The sequence below is a fragment of the Chiloscyllium punctatum genome, chromosome 2, assembly GCF_047496795.1.
Source record: "Chiloscyllium punctatum isolate Juve2018m chromosome 2, sChiPun1.3, whole genome shotgun sequence".
Taxonomy (NCBI): domain Eukaryota; kingdom Metazoa; phylum Chordata; class Chondrichthyes; order Orectolobiformes; family Hemiscylliidae; genus Chiloscyllium; species Chiloscyllium punctatum.
Window position 1 is genome coordinate 106,857,702 of NC_092740.1, and position 21,759 is coordinate 106,879,460.

General features: G+C 41.5%; 1 protein-coding gene across 23 annotated transcripts in view; it reads left to right on the forward strand.

Moving 5' to 3' along the window:
• Positions 1–21,759, forward strand: part of LOC140487612 (multiple PDZ domain protein) — a 359,969-nt gene that overhangs the window by 111,746 nt on the left and 226,464 nt on the right. For 22 of the 23 annotated variants that reach the window (XM_072586923.1, XM_072586922.1, XM_072586963.1 and 19 more), the window contains 5 exons: positions 5,504–5,592; positions 8,029–8,224; positions 8,629–8,721; positions 9,745–9,824; positions 17,446–17,592. In XM_072586923.1, the coding sequence (XP_072443024.1) occupies positions 5,504–5,592; positions 8,029–8,224; positions 8,629–8,721; positions 9,745–9,824; positions 17,446–17,592 (605 nt within the window). The remainder of the gene's footprint in view (positions 1–5,503; positions 5,593–8,028; positions 8,225–8,628; positions 8,722–9,744; positions 9,825–17,445; positions 17,593–21,759) is intronic. The other variant, XM_072586972.1, reaches the window with a different exon arrangement.

A 21,759-nucleotide genomic window follows, 5' to 3' on the forward strand; every position in this document is an offset into this window, starting at 1 on the left:
AGAGACAGTATATTCTTGTTAGGATGAAAGGAAAGGCTGGTAGGTATAAGGAATGCTGGATGACTAAAGATATTGAGGGTTTGGTTAAGAAAAACAAGGAGAAAGTTTGGACTGCAGACGCTGGAGATCAGAGCTGAAAAATGTGTTGCTGGAAAAGCGCAGCAGGTCAGGCAGCATCCAAGGAGCAGGAGAATCGATGTTTCAGGCATAAGCCCTTCTTGAGGAATTCCTGAAGAAGGGCTTATGCCCGAAACGTCGATTCTCCTGCTCCTTGCATGCTGCCTGACCTGCTGCGCTTTTTCAGCTAAGAAAAACAAGGAAGCATATGTCAGGAATAGGCAAGGTGGATCAAATGAATCTTTAGAAGAGTATAAAGATAGTGGGAATATACATAAGAGGGAAATCAGGAGGGCAGAAAGGGTACATGAGCTAGCTTTGGCAAATAGAGTTAAGGAGAATCTAAAGGCTTTTTATAAATACATTAAGGACAAAAGGGTAACTAGGGAGAGAAAAGAGGCCCTCAAAGATCAGCAAGGCGGCCTTTATGTGGAGCTGCAGGAGGTGGGAGAGATACTAAATGGATATTTTGCATTCGTGTTTACTGTGGAAAAGGACGTGGAAGAAATAAATGTATGGAAATAATTGGTGACATCTTGAAAAATGTCCTTCTTACAGAGGAGCAAGTGCTGGATGTCTTGAAATGCATAAAAGTGGATAAATGTCCAGAACCTGATCAGGTGTGCCCCAGAACTCTGTGGGAAGCAAGGGAAGATGGGCCCCTTGCTGAGATATTTGTATAATCAATAGTCACAGGTGAGGTGCCGGAAGACTGGAGGTTGGCTAACATGGTGCCACTGTTTAAGAAGGGTGGTAAGTACTAGCCAGGGAACTATAGACCAGTGAGCCTGACATCATGAGACCTCAATTAACATGCAAAATTGCTATGTGGTTGAATACAGGATCTCTTCCAGATTTCCAGAAACAATTCCCAGGTAGATTAGATTAGATTCCCTACAGTGTGGAAACAGGCCCTTCGGCCCAACAAGTCCACACCGACCCTCCGAAGAGTAACTCACCCTGTTCCATTTCTCTCTGACTGATGCACCAAACACTATGGGCAATTTAGCATGGCCAATTCACCTGGCCTGCACATCTTTGGAAGGTGGGCGGAAACTGGAACACCTGGAGGAAACACACGCAGACATGTGGAGAATGTGCAAACTCCACACAGACAGTCGCCTGAGGTTGTATTTGAACCTGGGACGCTGGTGCTGTGAGGCAGCATGCTAACCACTGAGCCACCGTATCAAAATGATTTAACTTATCTCCATAGGGTATAAGCTAATACTTAACTTTGTACAGTACAAATTGCAATAAAAGAACTAATGTTTTGATTTGTTTACATGTTACTCAAGAGTATGTCACAAGAAATTGCTCGATGTTTGTTTACAAGTAATTGTCTGAATCCGAACAGTGCAATTGGAGGGGAAATGTGCATAGTAATTGCTTGGTGTTTTGGCAGAGACCTGCAAGTATATTTCTGTAACAAGCTGTATTTATAAGCACCTTTTTATTGTCATAGAATGCCCCAAAGTGCTTCATGTTAGAATGATAAAACATAACCTGAAGCCAAGCCACATTTATTTGCATTGCTGTGGAATTGTCGTCCCATTTTCCAACCCCTTCCACTGTCAAAGAAAACCGCTCATCAACACAGTATAGTTTTACCTCCTTCATCTTTATTCTGGACCCTGGTGGGAGAGAGAACGATCGCTCATGTGCACAGAGACATGAGTTCACAGTCTTCTCTGGAACAGCAGTTTCTCAATAAACTATATAGTCATTTTACAGGGAGGAGCATCCAGATAAGGCAACATACATATTCATTAAGTGACCTTACAATCAGTGAGTGTCAATAGTAAAGACTAAGCCATCTGCTGTTACACAATAAATAACTGGCTTCCCATAATGAATACTTTTCAACTTGCTAAACTTGCTTCTAATATTGTAAAATCCCTCTACATAATGACTGCTTCTCCACCTTGTCAACTTTTTACCCTTGCGTCCAGCAAGGGTACATTGTTAACTTACATTGTTAACTGTAAGTTCTTACCTGATCTGAGTCATGCTCAGCTGAGCTGCTTGTTTCACAAAACTCAGAGTTTAACTCTTTCCATGCCTGCTTATACCCTATACACATTGTCAGTCACATGACGTTAAGTACAAATGATGAATAGAAAAGATTTTAAAGAGTGCCTTAAAGAAGAAAAGCAAATTAGAACAGTCTCGAGAGACAATTCCAGAGTTTAGGATTACCATTAGTGAGACGACTGAAATTGAGAATATTCAAAAAACCAGAATTAGAGGAGTGCAGATATCTCTTATTGGCAGGAGGGGTTTAGAGGGAGTGAGGGGCAAAGCCAGCAAGGGATTTGAAAATGAGGATGAGAATTTCAAAAATCAGGTACTAATCTTGTTAGTAGTCAAAGTTTGCTGTCTAAGAATAATGTTCTTCCCAGGGTAGCTGTGTCTGTTGGAACCTTTTTAAATCAAGGTTCAGCCTGCAACTAGCCTCCAGGGCTGGCCTGTCAATCCAAAGAAGCTTGTTTTGTCTGTTCTTTTCCTTTTACAGGCTGCTTCAAGGTCTGTAAGTCATTCCCAGCTAGCAATTCCGAGTTCACAGCTTCAAACCAAAATCAATAAAAGAATAAAATAAAAATAATGAAAACTCAGCAAGGGTTCTAACACAGGCTAAACATGGGGCAAGAACATCTGCTTACTACCTATCATCACGACCCCTCAGCTGGTGAATCAGTTCTCCTCTATGTTCAGCGCTTAACAGAGGAAGAAAAGGGCAGTGTACAGTATTTTGGAAACTTCAATCACCATCAGTATGTGATGTGTCTATGTACCACTGACTAAGTAGGAGAAAGTGAGGACTGTAGAAATTGGAGATCGGAGTCTAGAGTGTGGTGCTGGAAAAGCACATAACAGGCCAGACGTTTCGGGTGTAAGCCAATTCTCCTGCTCCTCGGATGCTGCCTGACCTGCTGTGCTTTTCCAGCACCACATCCACTGACTGAGTAGGCCAAATCTTGAAAGACATAGCTAGGCTAGACCTGTGGCATATGGCAAGAGAGCCAACAAGAGGGAAAAAACTAATTGACCTTGTTCTCACCCATCTGTTTCTTGTATAGTCCTTTGTGGAGACAAACTCATCTTGTGTGTCTCAGTGCATGCCAAATGGTATAGATTTAGAACCAATCTAGCAACTCAAAACTGTGCATCCATGAGGCATAATGCCTCTACTTGTAATTGATGGTCTGACATATCCCACACTCTAGCATCACCATCAAGCCAGTGGATCGACCTTTGCTCAGCGAAGACTGCAGGACAACAGGCAGTAACAGCACCAGGCGTACCTAAAAATGGGGTGTGAAAATGCAGTATAGTACACAAATATTGGAAGCTGCATGCAGTTGACAGCTAAGTGACCTCACAACCAATGAATCAGGCCTAAGTTCTGTGGTTCTACCATGTCCAGTTATGAAGTGTCTTGGATAATTGAATTACCAACAGGATGATTCGGAGATGCCGGTGTTGGACTGGGATGTACAAAGTTAAAAATCACACAACACCTGGTTATAGTCCAATTAAACCTGTTGGATACTACAAGTATTCTCATCCTTAACAATGTAGCAGTTCAGCATGAATGCGAAAGATGAGGCTGAAGTATTTGCATCCCATTCTGGTTAGGTGCGCCAAGTCAAGGATTTACCTTGTCACCACCATCAGAGTTTCATTCCCTCTCCTTCCTTGTCAGTCTTCTGCAGGGACCATTTCCTCTGGTATGCCATGGTCTTCACTCCCAACACAATGCCCCTCTGCCTCATGGCACCTTCCACTGCAACCGTAGAACGTGTAATACCTGTCCATTTACTTCCTCCCTGCTCAGTATTGAAGGGCCCAAACACGCCTTCCAGGTGAAGCAGCGCTTTACCTGCATTGCAGTACTGCATTTGTTTCTCACGATGGGGTCTCCTCTACATTGGGGAAACGAAGTGTAGACTGGGTGATGACTTCACAGAACATTTGCGTTTGGTCTGCAAAACAGACTCTGAACTTCCAGTTGCCTGCCACTTCAACATATCACCGTGTTCCGTGGCCCATATTTCTATCTTTGTCTTGCTGCAGTGCGCTAGCAAAGCTGTGCAGCAGCTCATTTTCTGCTTAAGGACCCTGCAGCTTTCTGGACTCAATATAGAGTTCAATAACTTTAGGGCTTGAGCTTGCCCACGTTCTTATCCAACCCCACACACCAGGCCTTATATAGTCTGCTATTATACACAACCCATTGTTAGCCACTAATATTCTCCATTAATAGCTATTCACTTTCCTAGCCAGATTGTTAGCTATTCCTTTGTCTGTCCAATGTTTTTCTCTCTTTCCAGGTTCTCTCCCCACCTATTATTTACTCCTTACTGACACTTTCCTAGCTTCCATTGGTTCTGAGGAAGGGTCACTTGACCTGAGACGTTAATTCTGATTTCTCACTACAGATGCTGTCAGATTTGCTGAGCTTTTCCAGCAAATTCTACTTCTATTTCTGATTTACCAGCACTCTCGATTCTTTTGCTTTTCTTCAAGTCAAGGATCTATCTTGGTCTTCTCTCAAGGTCTCCAGCATGGTAGTTGCCAGTCTTTAACTTCTAAACCAAAACAAAGAACTGCAGGTGCTGGAGATCTAAAACAAACAAATAAAAATTTGCTGGAGCAACTCAACAGGTCTTACAGCATTTCTGGAGAGAAAACAGTTAACATTTAGTCTACTGATCCAGATGATAAGAACTGTAGCAAAAAGGCAGCTCACATTTCAAGAACAGTTGCAGATGGGCAAGAAAAACTGGCCCAGCCAGCAATACCAACATCTGTGAAAGAGGAAGTGAGCACTGCAGATGCAGGAGATCACCAGTCTCTGGACTCTGCCATTTCTGCCACCTACAGTCATGATAACCTTGGCTGTCTTTAATGTGGTCACCTCATGTGAAACGTGAATTAAATTATCTGAAGACTGGTATTTGTGGGATGGGCTTTCTTCTCCATTGGATTGTTGGTGGTCATTTACAAAGTAATCTTTTACTGAAAGAGGGAGAAAAATATATGGAGACAGTTTCCTTTTTAACCAAATACAATCTGCTTCTGAAAAAAATTGAAAGGTGAAAATACTCATGACCCTTTGTTTTGTTGTAAATAAAGGAGTTTGCTTTATTTGCCAAGCTGACATTTTTGTGTTCCTGTTTTATATTCAAAACTTGAATTAGTGATATTGGAATTACCCGTTTGGCATAAAACCAAGCTGCATAGTTGTAAACAATCTGAGTTTGATTTTATGGAACATGACCTGCCAATGAAGATTTGCTGTGAATTAAGAATTAATATTTGTGAGTTTTCCAAAGATTGAATGTATATTTAAAAATTTATATGGATGGGTTTGTGGTTACAGAGCCTTCTGGTATCTTTGTGAAAAGCATAACTCGAGGAAGTGCGGTTGAACAGGATGGAAGGATACATATTGGTGACCAGATAATAGCTGTATGTACAATTATTATATGGAGAAATCTTTAGATTTTCCTAAGACACTTAGTAAGCTACATAAACTCTAGTCATCCTGCAATCCTGCTTGATGGCAATATTGGGCAAGTCAGATCCCATAATAAAACCTGACTTGATTGATCATAGATTCACTTTTGCGGTTTGTTACTGTGAAGATTAATCCCTGAAAAAAAAACATATTCACATAAGGCTGCGCCAGTGAAACAGAATTTCACCTATTTTCAAATAATATGTTACAAATACTCAAATCCCAGGAATATATAAACCCTAACTCAACTCTTGAATTTTCTGTTTATAGTCAGAGATGTACAGTATGGAAACAGAGCCTTCAGTTTAACTCATCCATACTGACCAGATATCCTAGATAAATCTCGTCTCGTTTGCCAGCATTAGGCCCATATACTTCTTAAACACTTCCGATTCATATGCCCATCCAGATGCCTTTTAAATATTGAAATTGTACCAACCTCCTCCACTTCCTCAGGCAGCTCATTCTATGTATGCACCACCCTCTGTGTGAAAAAGTTGCCCCTTCAGGTTCCTTTCATCTCTTTCCTCTCTCACCTTAAACCTATGCCTCTAGTTTTGGACTCCCCTATCCCGGGGAAAAGACCTTGTCTATTTCCCCTGTCCATACTCCTTATAATTTTATAAACCTCTATAAGGTCACCCCTCCGCCTCCAACTCTCCAGTGGAAGTAGCCCAAGCCTATTCAGCCTCTCCCGATAGCTCAAGCGTTCCAACCTGGGAACATCCTTGTAAATCATTTCAGAACCCTTTCAAGTTTCCCAACATCCTTTCTATAGCAGGAAGGCCAACATTACACGCAGTATTCCAAAAGTGGCCAAACTGATGCCTTATACAGCTGCAACATGACCTCCAAATATTATACTCAATGGATTGACCAGTGAAGGCTAGTATACCTAATGCCTTCTTCACTGACCTTTCTATCTGGGACTCCACTTTCAAGGAATTATGAACCTGCACTCCAAGGTCTTTTCGTTCAGCAACATCCTGTATTTAAATGGCTAGTTCTCCCTGTATTCCCTGATCTAACCTTACTCACCAGACTACCATGAGGAATAGCGTTGAATGCCTTACTGAACTCTATAGATCACGTCCATCACTCTGCCCTCATCAATCCTCTTTGTTACCTCTTCAAAAAGCTCAATCGAGTTTATCTGATTGTCCAGTTTTCTGGGATTGCTGAATCGGTTTTATGTCTGCTTTTTAGTTCTTACAACTTAAAAACTTCTTTTGAAATTTTCACAGTTTAGAGGTTTCACTCATTTAAAAACCTTTCTGCCAAGGTAGTTGACCGTCTTGAATTGAAAGCCCGATTCTCCTGCTAGGAGGAAACTGTTCTCACTTTTGAGTGGAATTCCAAATTATTCTGAACTGAAGTTAAAAGCTAAACTATTGACCTTGGTTCTGTTTTTTTCTTCCCTGTTATTATCTCCATCGTCCTGCTAGACATTTCACTGGATCACATGCCTTGGAAATGAAATACTTGAGTCACTCTTCCAACTGACTTACCAACCTTTTGAAAAAGCAACAATATCTACAAAATGGAGGTCACACTCTGCCTCTATTTTGAAATTTCAAGTTCTAAAATGGTTATGCACATTTATCATAGTGAGAAAGTGATCTAATTTTTTTAACTGATGCTCAGCCAAGTGAAATAACTATATCTTATTTTAATCTGAAACTGCATTGTTTAAATTTATAAAATATGTTTAGAATCCCTACGGTGTGGAAACAGGCCATTTGGCCCAACAAGTCCACACCGAAACTCCAAAGAGTATTCTACCCAGACCCAATCCCTACCCTATTACTCTATATTTACCATGACTGTTGTACCTAACCTACACATCCCTGAGCACTATGAGCAAATAACATGGCCAATTCACCCAACCTGCACATCTTTGGACTGTGGGAGGAAACTGGAGCACCCAGAAGAAACTCACACAGACACCGGGAGAATGTGCAAACCACTCAGCCAGTTGTCCAAGGCTGGAATTGAACCTGGGTCCGTGATGCTGTGAGGCAGCAATGCTAACCACTGAGCCACTCTGCCGCCTGTGTTCAAGCATTCTGAACAAATAATATCATTATTTTAGAAAAGGAAGTAAATATGTACTTTTCATGTCTAAACTGTAACTGTCATCTAATGTGTGATCAGAATATATGGACAATTTTTGGCAGTACACTTTTCATGTCATGACAGCTGATGCAATTAACTTGATCTATGATTCTATGCAATTTGAAATCTATAAATGAAAAAAATAGAATCTCTGAACTGCCAGATCAGCCAGCCCACCCACCAATTCTTTTTTTGTGAGACTACAATTTTGTTATAATAGATCATTTTAGTTATAATTTGGGCAATGTAGTCTAAATCTGTTTCCATTCTAGGTGGATGGAACAAATATTCAAAGTTTCACTAATCAACAAGCCGTGGAAATGTTGCGTCACACTGGCCAAACTGTGTGTCTTATTTTAATGAGGAAGGGACACGAAGCAGGAACTTTGACACAGCCTGACTGCAAAGATGAAGTAAAACCTGAGAAGTGTAGCGATGTCCTCACAATGGATAATAAACATGCTTCAGGTACATTAGTTCCTGCCTGCGTTATGAATTTGACTTGCAGTTGTTACCAGTGCTTTAAATTATATTTGTGTTGTTCTAGAAATGTTTAGAAAGTAGATAATTTGGTTAAAATCGTGTTTGTCATAAGGCAGCTGAAGGGCCAGAAACAGGTTCTTATTTTAAATATCTTTAGAAAAATGCATAGAGGAAACATTTAAAATAGATGAAAGAACTTAAGTGTAAGTAAATGTATGTTAAAGCAAAATACCGATGAGAGTTGACTTTGCAGTAACCAGTCTTTTTGAGGAAAGAAAATTGAATGTTGCCAGTTTGATTGTTAGTCTTGGGGGTTTTTATGTATTATGGGAACTTGTGATTTTAAACGTAGGCAAATTATTTGTCTTCTTTTATGTTAATGATTGAAGATTCATCAGCTTTGGTGAATAGGATTTCAAATACTTCACCACCTGTTGCGGAGCAAGGAATTGAAGCTGAAAGTGACACTGGGTTCACAGCAGGTACAGATTATCCTATGTGAACACATCACATGGCGAGTTATTGTCAGGTACTTGCTTAACCTATAGCATGACTTGGAGATTGTAATTGGAAACCTTTTGGTGTCTAAGTCAGCAATCAATATGTGGTATGTATAGCTTCACATGACAGAATGCAGAGTAGTAACCACTCTAAAATAGGTAGAGCTTCCACTCTGCACCCAGATATTTGGGTAAATTAGTGGACTTGGCCTTGAATCAAAGTTCCTTAACTGAACATGGCACCTGCTCTTTTTGCGGTGGGGTGGTTACATTATGCAGAGGTGGCTGCCTCATGTCCGAGTTTGGTGATCCAGGTGTGTGGAACCAATGTACGTAAAATTACACCTGTTAAGAGCTGATCTGAACTTCATGGATTCATTTGGCTAGCTAGAGTATCCTCTTGAATAGTTAAGGTCCAGCGTGGGATATGGTCATGGGACACCTTTGGGACAAGTCAGTTGTTCTTTGAGAGAAGTAAGGTGTTGTTTCAGTGGTGAAGGTTGGAGTGGATCAGGGTACATGGGGGCATACGGTCAACGTAGATAATGTATGGGGAAGTAGGGGTTAGGTTTTTGCATTTCCAATTCAAGACCAATAATTCAGATCTGAGTGTTTAATTTCAAGAGTAAATTCTGCTGTCATCTGAAATTGAGCTTGTAAGATGTTATGTCAGTCTTTTTCATTATTGACCTGATCATTTCAGTTTTATAATGTTGAACTTCTGATTGTTTAACTTATGGAATCATTCATTTTATCTTTGAAACTGGTCTATACTATTTACTGTTGCACATTGTGGTAGGCAGGAGAAGAAACATGTTTGGTAAATAAGTTTTACGAGTTGAAGAATTTTTGAATCTAGTGACTGAAATGCTCAATATCTGTTGAAGCAGATAGCAAATACATTCTTCCAAAATTTTATGTTATGAGAAGGTTTTTTTTATAATATTCAATATTACAAATCTTAAGTGAAATAAAATTTGTTTTATAAATCCTTCTTCACTCCAGGCTTTCAGCTGAACTCGTCAGAAGAGGAAAGACTTTGTGTTAAGTGGCAGGAGATTCTTGGAGCTAACTCTGAAATTGTGGTATGCAAATGAAAAATGTACCTGTTGCAATTCAGTTAAGAATTTCTGGGCATGGCCAGCTTATATATAATAATCTACTGTCAAATATCACAAAGCATTTTCAGAGAGGTCCTTTTCAGGTGTACTATAATACTGATCAGTCAATTTTCTTTGGAGCCATTTGATGTAATTTTTTTTGCAGCAGTGACATGAAATAAGCTCTTAGTGAATTGGCTGATGATTTTTCACCCACTTTATTTTTAATTGATTTGAAAAATATTGCTAAGGTTTTTGCCAAGTATAAAAAAAAACTGGAAAATAAGTCCTCGAAATGGGCCGTGGAGAGATGGGGAGAGTGGCATGGTTTGTTTGGGAGGGTATAAAAGGTGAAGGGGTATGTAGGTGTGGTGGAATAGGTTGGAATGGAGGATGTGAGCAGTGTGGTGATGCAGAGGTTTGACTTTGAATGTATAGGGGTCATAAATTAGAATGGGTTGCCATGGATGGGGTACAAAAAGGGTATGTGGGTGAGAGGGAGGGGAAAAATGGGGCCTATTTTGTTTTCAGTTTTTGTTTACACAGCTGGGAGTGTGTTAACACTGAGGCTGGCTTTTCATACAGACAGTCTTTGCATCCAGCAACCCTTGTGATCAGACACACTGGAAAAATTGTTTGCTAGTTCCCTCCAAGCCTATTATTATTTTTTTGTGGGAATAAACCAATTTCAGTCCCATTGACTTTAGTCCCCACTACGTGCTCCCTCCATCAGTCAACAGCTCTATCATTTTCTCTGGTGACTGTGTTAGGTTGAACCAGACTCTGAATAGTGTCCTACTTGTCTCCGAATCATGACTCTGATATGACATTCTGGTCACTTTTTTTCTTGTATTATCTCGATTGCCTGTACCCAGCTCTATAGTATCATGCATCTCTATTCCTGCCACACTCATCATCAGTTGAAACCCTCATCATTGCTTCCATTATCTAAATTTGACTATTACAGTACTCTTCCGGTTTGCCTCCTATCTTCTGTCCTTCATAAAGTTTAACTGTTCCAAAGTTCTATTATATATTTTAACTTGCACCATAACCCTTTCACCAATTGCACTGTGCTTATTGTCCTAAGTTGACTGCCAGTCTGGCAACACCTTAATTTTAAAAATCTCAATCTGTGCTACTCTAAATGTGGTCTCTTGTATATCCTGTAGTTCAGTCCCTCTACCATAGACATCATGCCTTCAGCTGCCTGAGTCCTAGTCTTGCATTCTCCCGTGCGATCTTGATGTCCTTTTAACATTTTTTTAAAAACCTACCTTTTTAAATCACTTTTTTAAATTCTGTGCTGTAGCACTTCTTTATGTGGCTCACCATTAAATTTTGATTGATAACAAAAGAAGACAGCGAGTGGTAGTGGATGGAAAGTACTCCGCCTGGAGGTCGGTGACCAGTGGTGTCCCGCAGGGATCTAATCTTGGGCCTCTACTGTTTGTAGTTTTCATAAATGACTTAGATGAAGAAGTGGAAGGGTGGGTTTATAAGTTTGCCGATGACACAAAGGTCAGTGGTGTTGTAGATAGTGTCGAGGGCTGTTGCAGGTTACAACAACACATTGACAAGATAAAGAACAAAGAACAAAGAAAATTTACAGCCCAGGAACATGCCCTTCTGCCCTCCAAGCCTGAGCCAGTCCAAATGTACCGTCTAAATCTGTCGGTCAGTTCCTAAGTATCTATCCCTCTGCTCCCAACCAACTCATGCATCTGTCCGGTCGCATCTTAAGTGAATCTACCATGCCTGCCTCTACCACCTCTGCTGGCAACACATTCCAGACGTCCACCACCCTCTGTGTGAAGTACTTGCCCTGTGTATCCCCCTTAAACATTCCAATTCTCACCTTGAAAGTGTGACCTCTCGTTATGGAATCCTTCACCCTGGGGAAAAAGCTTATCTGTATCCACCCTGTCTATACCCTTCATGATTTTGTAAACCTCAATCAGGTCCCCCCTCAACCTCCTTTTTTCTAATGAAAATAAAGCTAACCTACTCAACCTCTCTTCATAGCTAGCACCTTCCATACCAGGCAACATCCTCGTACACCTTCTCTGCAACCTGTCCAAAGCGTCCACATCCTTTTGGTTAATGTGGCGACCAGAACTGTACACGGTATTCCAAATGCGGCCGAACCAATGTCCTGTACAATTTTAACATGACTTGCCAGCTCTTATACTCAGTACCCCGTCCAATGAAGGCAAGCATACTATATGCCTTTTTGACCACTCCATCCACCTGTGCAGCAACCTTCAGGATGTAATGGACCTGCACTCCCAGATCTCTCTTCCCATCAACTTTTCCCAAGGCACTTCCGTTCATTGTATAATTCACTCTAGAATTAGTCTTGCCTTAATGCATGACCTCACATTGAGGGCCTCTACTGTTTGTAGTTTTCATAAATGACTTAGATGAAGAAGTGGAAGGGTGGGTTTATAAGTTTGCCGATGACACAAAGGTCAGTGGTGTTGTAGATAGTGTTGAGGGCTGTAGAGGCCCACATTGAAAGCCATCTGCCACTTTTCCGCCCAACTCTCCAGTCTATCTATATCCTGTATTCTTTATGCTTGTATCCCTTATGCTTGCTGCTACTCCACCAACCTTCGTGTCATCTGCAAACTTGCTGATCATACCAAAAGTGCCCTCTTTCGGATCATTTATGTATATTACAAACAACAGTGGCCCCAACACTGACCCCTACGGAACATCACTGGTCACCTTTCTCCATTTCGAGAAACTCCCTTCAACTACTACTCTCTGTCTCCTGTTGTTCAACCAGTTCTTTATCTGTGTGGCTAAAACACCCTGCACACCATGTGACTTCACTTTCTCCATTAGTTTACCATTGGTAACCTTATCAAACGCCTGCTAAAGTCCATGTATATGACATCAACAGCCCTTTCTTTATCTATCAACTTGGTCACTTACTCAAAGAACTCTGTTGGTAAGGCATGATCTCCCCCGCACGAAACCATGTTGCCTATCACTGATAAGCCCATTCTTTTCTAAATATAAATAGATCCTATCCCTCAGTACTCTCCCCAGCAACTTTCCCACCACCAACGTTAGGCTTCCTGGTCTGTAGTTACCCGGAATATCCCTACTACCCTTCTTGTACAGGGGGACAGCATGAGCAACCTTCCAGTCCTCTGGCACCTCACCTGTATTTAAGGATGTCACAAAGATATTTGTCAGGGCCCCAGCTATTTCCTCTCTTGCTTCCCTCAGCAACCTGGGATAAATCCCATCCGGTCCTGGGGATTTGTCCACCTTAATAACCTCTGACCTACCCAACACATCTTCCCTACTTATGCCAACGTGTTCCAGACTAATCAAACTTCTATCTCTAATCTCAAGATCATGTACCTCTCCACAGTGAACACTGATGCAAAGTAATCATACTCTCAGGTTCGACACACAGCATTCCTTCATTATCCTTTAGTGGTTCAATCCTTTCTCTAGTTACCCGCCTGCTTCTTATATAACAATAAAATGCTTTGGGATTCTCCTTAATTCTGCTTGCTAAAGCTACTTCATGACCCCTTTTAGCCCGCTTGACTCCTCGTTTAAGACTTGTCCTGCTCTTCCGATATTCCTCCAGGGCCTGTTCTGTTCTTCGCTGCCTAGACCTTTTGTACGCTTCTCTTTTCCTCTTGGCTAGTTGTACAATTTCTCCTGTCGTCCACGGTTCACAAATCTCACCCTTTCTATCCTTTGCCTTCAACGGGACATTCCTATCCTGCACTATCTTTAATCTACCTTTCAAAGTGTCCCATATCTCAAATGTGGACTTCCCTTCAAATAGCTGTGTCCAATCCACATTTCTGTACTCCTGCCTAATTTTGATATAATTGGCCTTGGCCCAGTTTAGTACTCTTCCCTTAGGACCATTCTCATCTTTATCTACGAGTATTCTAAAACTTACAGAATTGTGGTCACTGTTCCCAACGAAATCCCCCACTGCAACTTCTACTGCCTGTCTTGGCTCGTTTCCCAGCACCAGGTCCAATATAACCCCTTCCCTCATTGGACTATTGACATACTGCTCTAGAAAACTCTCCCGGACGCTTCTTACAGATTCTACCCCATTCAGACCTCTGACACTAAGTGTATCCCAGTCAATGTTGGGAAAATTAAAATCTCCCATCACCACTACTCTATTGCCTCTACATCTTTACATAATCTGTTTACCTATTTGTTCTTCTACCTCACGTTCACTGTTGGGAGGCCCAACAATGTAACTGCACCCTTCTTATTCCTCAGCTCCACCCATAATGCCTCACTACCCACGACCTCCATAGTGTCTGCCTTTAGCACAGCCGTGATATCATCCATGACCAGCAATGCAACTCCAACCCCCCCCCGCCTTTTTACTTTCCTCCTTGTCCTGTCTGAAGCATCTATATCCTGGAACATTTAGTTGCCAATCAACATACCCTTCCATCAACCAAGTCTCTGTGATTGCAATAACGTCATACTACCAGGCACCAATCCAAGCCCTAAGTTCATCTGCCTTACACACTAAACTCCTTGCATTAAAGTAGATGCATTTCAGGCCACCTGTTCTTTTGCGCTTATCCGCGCTCTGCCTACTCTTCCCTTTATTAATGCTATCTTCATGATTCTTACAGTCTCCAGTCTCCACCTCACTGCCTACGTTTTTCTCTTCTGGTTCCTAGTCCCCTGCCACATTAGTTTAAAACAGTCCCCAACAGCAGTAGCAAAAACTCCCCCAAAGACTGGTCTGGTTCAGATGTAGATCGTACATTTTGTAATAGTCCCACCTTCCCCAGAACCAGTCTCAATGTCCAACAAATCTGAACCCCTCCCTCCTACACCATCTCTCAAGCCCCATATTCATCCTGCCTATTTTTTCAGTTCTACGCTGGTTAGCACGCGGCACTGGTAGTAATCCCGAGCTCACTAACTTTGAGGTCCTCTTTAATTTCTCTCCTAGCTCCCTGAATTCTTCTTTCAGGACCTCAACTTGTTTTCGACTAATACCGTTGGTACCCATATGCACCAAGACAACTGGCTGTTCACCCTCCGCTTTTAGAATGCTCTGCAGCTGATCAGTGACATCCCTGACCCGAGCACCTGAGAGCCAACATACCATCTGGGAGTCCCGTTTTCGGCCACAGAACCGCCTATCTACTCCCCTCACAACAGAATCCCCTATGACTATGGCTCTATGAGTTTTTTTCCCGCCCTTCTGAGCAGCAGTGCCTACTGCGGTGCCATGATCTGGACAACTGCTGCCCTCCCCTGGTGAGCCATCTCCCCCAACAATATCCAAAACTGTCTACCTGTTTTGGAGGAAGATGATCGCAGGGGACACCTGCACTGCCTTCCTACTCTTTTTCTGTCTTTTGGTCACCCATTCACTGTCTCCCTCAGCAATTCTAATCTGTGGTGTGACCAGTTCACTAAACCTGCTATCCACGACCTCCTCAGCATCCTGGATGCTCCACAGTGAGTCCATCTGCAGCTCCAGAACCATCATGCGGTCAAACAAGAGCTTCAGCTGGATACATTTTTTGCAAGTTTACGAGTTAGGGACGTCAGACATGTTCCTAAGCTCCCACATCAAGCAAGAGGCACATGCCCTGTGTCTGAGGTCCACTGCCATTGTAAGCGTAGCTTTATATGAAGTAACTAAAATCAAACAATGCACTTAAATATATGAAAAAGAACGATAAGAAAGAAATAAAAGCCTTACCTTTCAGAGTCTTTTTCTTCCGGTTAGAGGAGGGGAGCGTGAGGGAGATGCTACACATGTAGTATCTCGGGTTTAGCCACTGCCCAAATATAAATTAAGCCCTTACCCTTCCCAGCTGCCCTCGCTTCACCTCACCTTCTCTTCTCGCCCCTCTATCAAAATGGAGGCCCGACTCCCGAGATAAGTCCCTTTTGAAGTGGGAAAACTTACCCTTCCCGGCAACCCCAGCTTAACCTCACCTTCTCTCATCTCTGCTTTGTCAAAATGGAGACAGATAGATTCATAGAGATGTACAGCATGGAAACAGACCCTTCGGTCCAACCTGTCCATGCCTACCAGATGTCCCAATCCAATCTAGTCCCACCTGCCAGCACTCGGCCCATATCCCTCCAAACTCTTCCTATTCATATACCCATCCAAATGCCTCTTAAATGTTGCAATTGTACCAGCCTCCAACCACATCCTCTGGCAGCTCAATCCATACACGTACCACTCTCTGCGTGAAAAAGTTGCCCCTTAGGTCTCTTTTATATCTTTCTCCTCTCACCCTAAACCTATGCCCCCTAGTTCTGGACTCCCTAACCCCAGGTTAAAGACTTTGTCTATTTACCCTATCCATGCTCCTCATAAGGTCACCCCTCAGCGTCCGATACTCCAGGGAAAACAGCCCCAGCCTGTTCAGCCTCTCCCTGGAGCACAAATCCTCCAACCCTAGCAACATCTTTTACTGGGCTGAGAAGTGGTAGATGGAGTTCAACCTGGTTAAATGCAAAGTGATTCATTTTGGAAGGTTGGATTTGAACGCTGAATATGGGTTAAAGATAGGATTCTTGGCAGTGTAGAGGAACAGTAGGATCTTGGAGTCCATGTACATAGATCCCTTAAAGTTGCCACCCAAGTTGATTGCATTGTTAAGAAGGCTTATGGTATTTTAGCTTTCATTAACAGGGGGATTGAGTTTAAGAGCTGCAAGGTTTTGCTGCAGGTCTGTAAACTCTGGTTAGAGCACACTTGGATTATTTTGTCCAGTTGTGGTTGCCTCATTATGGGAAGGATGTAGATACTTTAGAGATTGTGCAGAGAAGATTTACCAGGATGCTGCCTGGATTGGAGGGTTTTTCATATGAAAAGAGGTTGAGTGAGCTAAGGCTTTTCATACTGGAGAGAAGAGGAAGTGAGGTGACTTGATAGAGGTGTACAAGGTAATGAGAGGCATAGATGGAGTAGATAGTCAGAAAGTTTTCCCCATGGCAGAAATGGCTTTCATGCAGGGTCATAATTTTAAGGTGATTGGAGAAAGGTATAGGGGAGATGTCAGAGGTGAGTTCTTTACACAGAGAGTACTGGGTGTGTGAAATGCGCTGCCAGTGATCGTTGTAAAGTCAGAGACATTAGGAGCATTAAAGTGACTGCTGGACAAGCACATGGGCAGCAGTAAATCGAGCGGTATGTAGGTTAGATTGATCTTAAATTAAGACAAATGCTCGGCACAACATCGTGGACTGTACTGTGCTGTACTGTTCTATGTTCTATTACATTCCTGTGAAGTATCTTTGAGATCTGTTAATTAACATTACAATGTAAGTGTATGATATTGGAGATGATATGCCCCTTATGGTAATTTTTTTGAACTATTATTCATAGTTAATGAAGTTAAGTAGATAACAAAAATAATATAAAGAAGCTAAAAGTGAAGAAATGACTGGCTTTATGGTCATCAAAACTTTTGACACCCAAAGCATAGACAACTAGTTGTGCTAATATTCTAAAATGTTACAATTTGTACAACATTAGTTAGTTTCAATCATTCACTTTTGGCTTGGAATTTCTTGAAGATAATCAAAAATAATGGCTTGTGCTATACCTTTGTTCCAGGTGACTCAAGTAACAAAGTTCAGTGAAAGTAGTGGCCTTGGTATAAGTTTGGAAGCTGCCGTTGGGCATCATTATGTACGTTCCATTCTCCCGGAGGGACCTGTGGGATGTAATGGGAAACTCTATAGTGGAGATGAGCTATTAGAGGTAATATTAAATTTTGCTTGTTTGTTTGTTTTCCTTATTTTTTGTAATTTCAGGTATTTGAGTATGGCTGAAAAGTACATATGCTGCACCATTCAATATGATCATGACCATTCCCCCCACCCCACCCGACCCAAAATCTCCTGATCCATTCAGCCATGAGCTATATCTACCTCCTTGAAAATGCACAACCACTTCCTGTGGAAATGAATTTTACAAGCTCGCCATTGAAGACATTTCTTCAGTCCTAAAAGGTTTACCCCTAATCCTTAAACAATGACACCTGATTCTGGGCTCTCCCACCATCAGGAACATCCTTTCTGCATCTAAGCTGTCGAATTCCTGTTCGAATTTTACAGGTTTCTATTTGATTGTCCCCACTCCTATTTTCCTAAACTCCAGTGAATACATTCTGAACTAATTCTCCTCTCACCCTAAACCTATGCCCTCTAGTTCTGGACTCCCCAACCCCAGGGTAAAGACTTTGTCTATTTACCCTATCCATGCTCCTCATAAGGTCACCCCTTAGCCTCCGATACTCCAGGGAAAACAGCCCCAGCCTGTTCAGCCTCTCCCTGGAGCACAAATCCTCCAACCCTAGCAACATCCTTTACTGGGCTGAGAAGTGGTAGATGGAGTTCAACCTGGTTAAATGCAAAGTGATTCATTTTGGAAGGTTGGATTTGAACACTGAATACGAGTTAAAGATAGGATTCTTGGCAGTGTAGAGGAACAGTAGGATCTTGGAGTCCATGTACATAGATCCCTTAAAGTTGCCACCCAAGTTGATTGCATGTCAGTGTGCCATTCCAAGAATCAATGTGGTAAACCTTTGTTGCACTCCCTATGTAGCAAGAACATGCTTTCTCAAATAAGGGAGACCAAAACTACACAGTATTCTAGGTCTGGCGTACAATACCATGTATAATTGCAGCTAGATAGATATCCTTATTCCTGTATCAAATCATAGATTCATAAAATACAGAAAAGGATCTTCAGCCCATCTAGTCTGCACCAAAATAACTATCATTAAAAGTTGGCAAATCCCAATTTCCTGTACTTGTCTCATATCCTTGAATGTTATGATATTTGAAGTACTTATCCAAATTTTCGTCTTAAAGGTTGTAAGGTTTCCAGCCTCCACAACCTTCTCTGGTAATGCATTTTCATCACCTACTGAGTGACAAAGATTTTTCCCAAATCCTGTCTGAGTCTCCTGCCCCTTACCTTCAAACTATGCCCTCTTGTGATTGATCCCTCAGCCAAGGGAAACAATTGCTCTTTGTTCACTCTGTCCATGTCACTCATAATCTTACACACCTCAATCATGTCTCTCCTCCATCTTCTCTGCTCTAAAGAAAACAATCCAAGCCTATCTAGTCTCTCCTTGTAGTTCAATTCCTCCATCCCAGGCAACATCCTGGTGAACCTCCTCTGCACGCCCTCCAGTGTTATCACATCCTTCCTGTAGTGAAGTGACTAGAACTGCACACAGTATTCAGTTGTGGCCTGACCAACACTCTGTACAACTCCAACAATACCTCTTTTGTATAACTGCAATATTACCATGCTGTGAAAATCAACATACAGTTTGCTTTCTTTACTATCTCCTTAACCTATCAGCTTGCTTTCAGCATTTGGTGTATTAGGGTATCCAGGTCTCCTCTCTCAATTTACAGCCATTGAAATAATCTGTTTGCTATATTTGCTACCAAAATGGATAACCTCACATTTATTTGCATTGTACACCATCTAATGTATTTGCCTAATCGGTCAGCCTGTCCAAATCATACTGCAGCATCTTTGCTTCCTCCTGACAGCTCACCCTTACACCCAGCTTTGTGTCTTCTGCACAGTTTGAGATATTACATTCTGTTCCCTCATCCAAATCATGAACATATGATGTGAATAGTTGGGGTTCTAGTGCCGATCCCTCGTACGCCACTATTCACTGCCTTCCATTCAGGACAAAACCTATTTTATTCCTATGTTTGTTTTATGTCTGCCAACTAATTTTCTATACATCTCAATGCACTACCCCAATCCTCCGAGCTTTAATTTTATGCATTTATCTCTTACGCAGAACTTGGTCAAAAGCCTTCTGAAAGTCCAAATAAACCACATCCACTGACTTCCCGATCAACTATGCTAGTAACATGCTTGAAGAATTTCAGTAGATTTGTCAAGCATGATTTCTTTTTTTCTAAATTCATCTGCCTGTGTCTCACTGTTTTCCACATGCTCTGCTACAAATTTTGAATAATGGACTCTTCCCCACTCTTGATGTCAGACTCACTGGTCTCTACTTGCCTTTTAAAATAACTGCATTAGCTGCCATCTGACCTGTAGGTACTGGTCCAGACTTTAAAGAATCTTGGAAGATGATCAGTAATGCGTCTATTGTTTCCTTAAGTACTCTGGGATGTAGATTACTAGGTCCTGGTGATTTATCAGCCTTAAATCCCATAAATTTCTCCAACATAATTTCTCTTCTAATAGAGTTGCTTCAGTTTCTTCCTCTCTCACCCTGTGTTTCCTATCATTTTTGGTACATTATTCATGTCCTCCTTTCTGAAGATTGAAACGTAGTATGAATTTAGTTTGTCAGCCATTTCTTCGTTCCTATTATACATTCTGCGATTTCTCACAGTAAGAGGCCTGTATTAGTTTTCACCAGTCCTTTTCCTCATTTACATGTCTATAGAAACTTCTACAGTTAGTTCTTGTGTTCCCTGCAAACTTACCCCTATGCTGTATTTTCCCCTTCTTAATCCATCACTTGGTCCTCCTTTGCTGATTCCTCAGAAATCCTTAGGTCTGTTGTTCTTGTGTTACCAATTTTTATACTTTTTTTGCATCTAATACTATATCTAGCTTCTTCGTAACCATTGGTTTAGTCATTACTCGCATCTGCATTCTTCTGCCAGACAGAAATAAATATTTTTTGTAGTTTACCAATTTCACTCATTGCATTAGCAATGACAAACATTCAATGTAATTTCTGTCAGTGATATTTTTTGGTCCATCATAGCCAGCTCATGCTTCATAATATTGTAAATTCCCTTATGATTCATAATCCTAGTCTCACTCTTAACGACCTCACACTCCAGCTTGATGAAAAACTTTTTGATATTATGGCTGCTTATCCCCAAGGGGTCTCCCAACTACATTACCAATTATTCCTTTCTCGTTGCATATTATCTAATCTAAGACGGCATGTTCTTTCGTTAGTTTTTCAATATAGTGGTGCAGGAACCCATCCCACTTACACATTCAGGAATTCCTCCTCTTTGTTGTAAATAACTAATTTGGTTCACTCAAACTATAGGCAGTTGAAAGTCACTCATAATTACAGATTCTCCTTTACCGCATGCATCTCTGATTTCCGATTTAATGCCATTCCCAACATCACTACAGTACCCCGACTAATGTTTTTGCCCTTGATATTTCTTGATTCTACCCACACAATGTCAGCGTGTTTGAGCTAATATCATTCCTCAGTATTGTGTTTAATATTGTCTTTTACTGATAATGTAACTCCACCGCCTTTTCCTTTTTGTCTGTACTCCCTAAACATTGAATACCCATTGATGCTTAGTTCTCGTCTCTAGTGACCCAACAGCCATGTCTTGTTAATCTTAACGATATAACACCCAATTAGATGTGTAAGTGTGATTAATTCCTCCACTTGAGTGCTCCATGCATTCAGGTGCAAAGCCTAAACCCATTTTTTAACATTTCTTGTTCCATTCCTACTGTTTTTTTTCTTTATTGTGACCTTGTTTGCATCTGTTCTTTGATTTGTCTGTCCATCAGTTTTATTCCCTTTGTTTTTTGTACTTGTCCTTGGTTTCTGTTTCTCTGACTCTTTACATGGATTCCATTCCCCTGCCATTTTACTTTAAATCCTTCCCAACCATTGTGACAATTGCTTCCCCTTGGGCATCAGTCCTGGTCCCGCCCAGGTGTAACTTGTCCAGTTTGTACTGGGTCGCAATATGCCAGGAATCTGAAACTCTTCCCTCACACCATCACTTTAGCCCTGGTGATCATCTGACTGAGGGTGTCACAGTGACTCACTGATTAATGCTGCTGTGGCAGAGCCAAGGACCCAATTCCAGCCTTTGAAAACGATCTACCTGTGTACATTCTCCCCGCGTCTAAGTGGTT